General features: G+C 41.6%; 1 protein-coding gene across 1 annotated transcript in view; it reads left to right on the top strand.

The window, feature by feature from the left end:
- Positions 1-249: 249 nt before the first annotated feature.
- The window catches only part of hdgfl3 (HDGF like 3), a gene marked incomplete in the record, with an annotated part of 14,094 nt that continues 12,095 nt past the window's right edge, over positions 250-2,248 (top strand). The window contains 2 exon segments of the mRNA XM_055900025.1: positions 250-932; positions 1,864-1,940. Coding sequence (XP_055756000.1) covers positions 849-932; positions 1,864-1,940 — 161 coding nt within the window.

Here is a 2,248-nt window from a genome sequence, read left to right as displayed (position 1 = left end):
AATGGTGGGAAAATTGTTGGAGCCATTTCCCTGTTTGACCGCTAGGTTTTATGGGTATTATGACTCATACTGTGGCACTCTATATACTGTAGCTTTTGCTCATGTACATGGGAAGGTGTGCCCCTTTCTATCCAATGAGATAATCTGGGCAGAATTTCTTTAAGTGGCCCCTTTTGGATCAATAGCTCCCCCAGAAGCAAAAGTTCCTTACAGACTCTTTAATCGCGGTGTTCTTTGCACAAGGTAGTATATTGCTGCATATACTTTGGCAGTGTTAGAGTTAGTTTGACACCTATGGCACTGGCAGACCTATTTTCTTCCATAATTTATTTAGCATATTTAAGTAGCCTGCAGGCTACTCAAAATGTAGGCTGTAATTGAAAACAATACTGCATTTTAAATTGTGCCTCTTTGCAAGGACAGGCAAGAAATTAGTCATGTAGTAGTCTAGGAATTACCCATATTTTCTGTCTCTATTTGAGGAGTAGCATAATTTGGGTGAGAGTCCATGTTCTCCATGCCGCTGTCCTTTTTAAATTAATACATCCACTATTGAGGACGTTTTTTAAATGATTATTATTATTAACGCTCTCTAAGGACTACAGTGACAGCTTCTCGACGTTGGGATTTAGGTTTTGTACCTGTATTCTTGCGCTGATCTACACATTTTCGTGCATGAGGCACCGTTTCCAGGCCTTATCCTTTGCTTTAATTATTTATTTACGTGTAAACTGCAGTCTTGCTATCAAAACATTGATGGTCGATAATTCCCATCTCTGTTGAGGGCCGAACTAAAACACCTTCATTTATTTTCATCTCAAATTGGAGTAGGCTGGCACACAGTCATTATGGCTCGTCCACGGCCGCGGGAGTACAAGGCAGGAGATTTGGTTTTTGCGAAGATGAAGGGATACCCACACTGGCCAGCGAGGGTGAGTAGGTGATGCAGCCGAGCTGAAGAGCAGGGAGGCGGGGTTGCCTGAGACAATACCGCCGATGCTTTGGGATATATGCGATGGGCTCTTGCCGCCACCGTCTTCACCATGCGTGTTTGTCTTTCGCAGCAAAGTGCTTAGTTCACAGTGTACCTCCCTTCATCACATATTCAGCTATTGCGGGTCGCTATTTTGATACGCTGCAAACCACAATAACCAGTCATTCTTATGTTTACCATTCTTTACATTTTCCCTGTGTTTTCCAGTCAGGAAATGAGGGCGCTATTGAATGGTGTGCTACTACGTCTATTTTTGAATCCGTCTTTTCCTTACGTACTGTTTTTACTTTTCAACATTCCACAAATTCCCTTGAATGCAAAGCGATTGTAATTGTATAGGCCTATAGAGTAATTAGCTAGTGTAGCAGCGATTTGGTATAGCATACTAGAGCTAGCCTTTATAGTCAGTCAGACTTGACCTGAGGTAACCGGGTGAGCGTGAGCCCTTTCCAACAACAATGTTACATTGTAAGCGTTCTGATTACACTGTTGGCCTCAAGTGTTCTAGCATCTGCAACATTGTTTCAAGATACTGACACTTTACACTCTTATTTCTGTTGTTTGGAATATGTAGCCAACATACAGCATTGAAGATATGAGTCTACTGTTTACTGAAATATTAAAGTGTGTTAATTAACAATGCAGTTCACATACACTGTTGCAGTTTGTATTATGGGTTCATTTTTGAGATCCCATGAACAGATACATCTGACTTGAGTGTTATAACAGTCTCTCTCTCTCTCTCTCTCTCTCTCTCTCTCTCTCTCTCTCTCTCTCTCTCTCTCTCTCTCTCTCTCTCTCACACACACACACACACACACACACACACACACACTCTCTACATCACTCTCTCTCTCTACCCCCATTAGATTGATGAACTTCCAGAGGGAGCTGTCAAGCCACCTGCTAATAAATATCCCATATTTTTCTTTGGCACGCATGAAACGTAAGCCAACACACTACTATTATGTACCAAATGGTATCCTATTCCCTGTATAGTGCACTACCTTTGACCAGAGCCCAATGGGATAAGTAGTGCACTACATAGGGAATATTTGGGACACATACACACCTTTTCTTAGAATTGTTTTTTTTGTTAAGCATATTACCAAAAGCATCTCCTGTGGCCTATGTTATTACACTGAGGCCTATGTTATTACACTGAGGCCTATGGTAATACACTGAGGCCTATGGTAATACACTGAGGCCTATGTTATTACACTGAGGCCTATGATATTACACTGAGGCCTATGT

The sequence above is a fragment of the Salvelinus fontinalis genome, chromosome 35 (assembly GCF_029448725.1).
Source record: "Salvelinus fontinalis isolate EN_2023a chromosome 35, ASM2944872v1, whole genome shotgun sequence".
Classification (NCBI taxonomy): Eukaryota; Metazoa; Chordata; class Actinopteri; order Salmoniformes; family Salmonidae; genus Salvelinus; species Salvelinus fontinalis.
The sequence above is the reverse complement of the archived record's forward strand: the minus strand, read 5'-3'. Positions and strand labels throughout refer to the sequence as shown.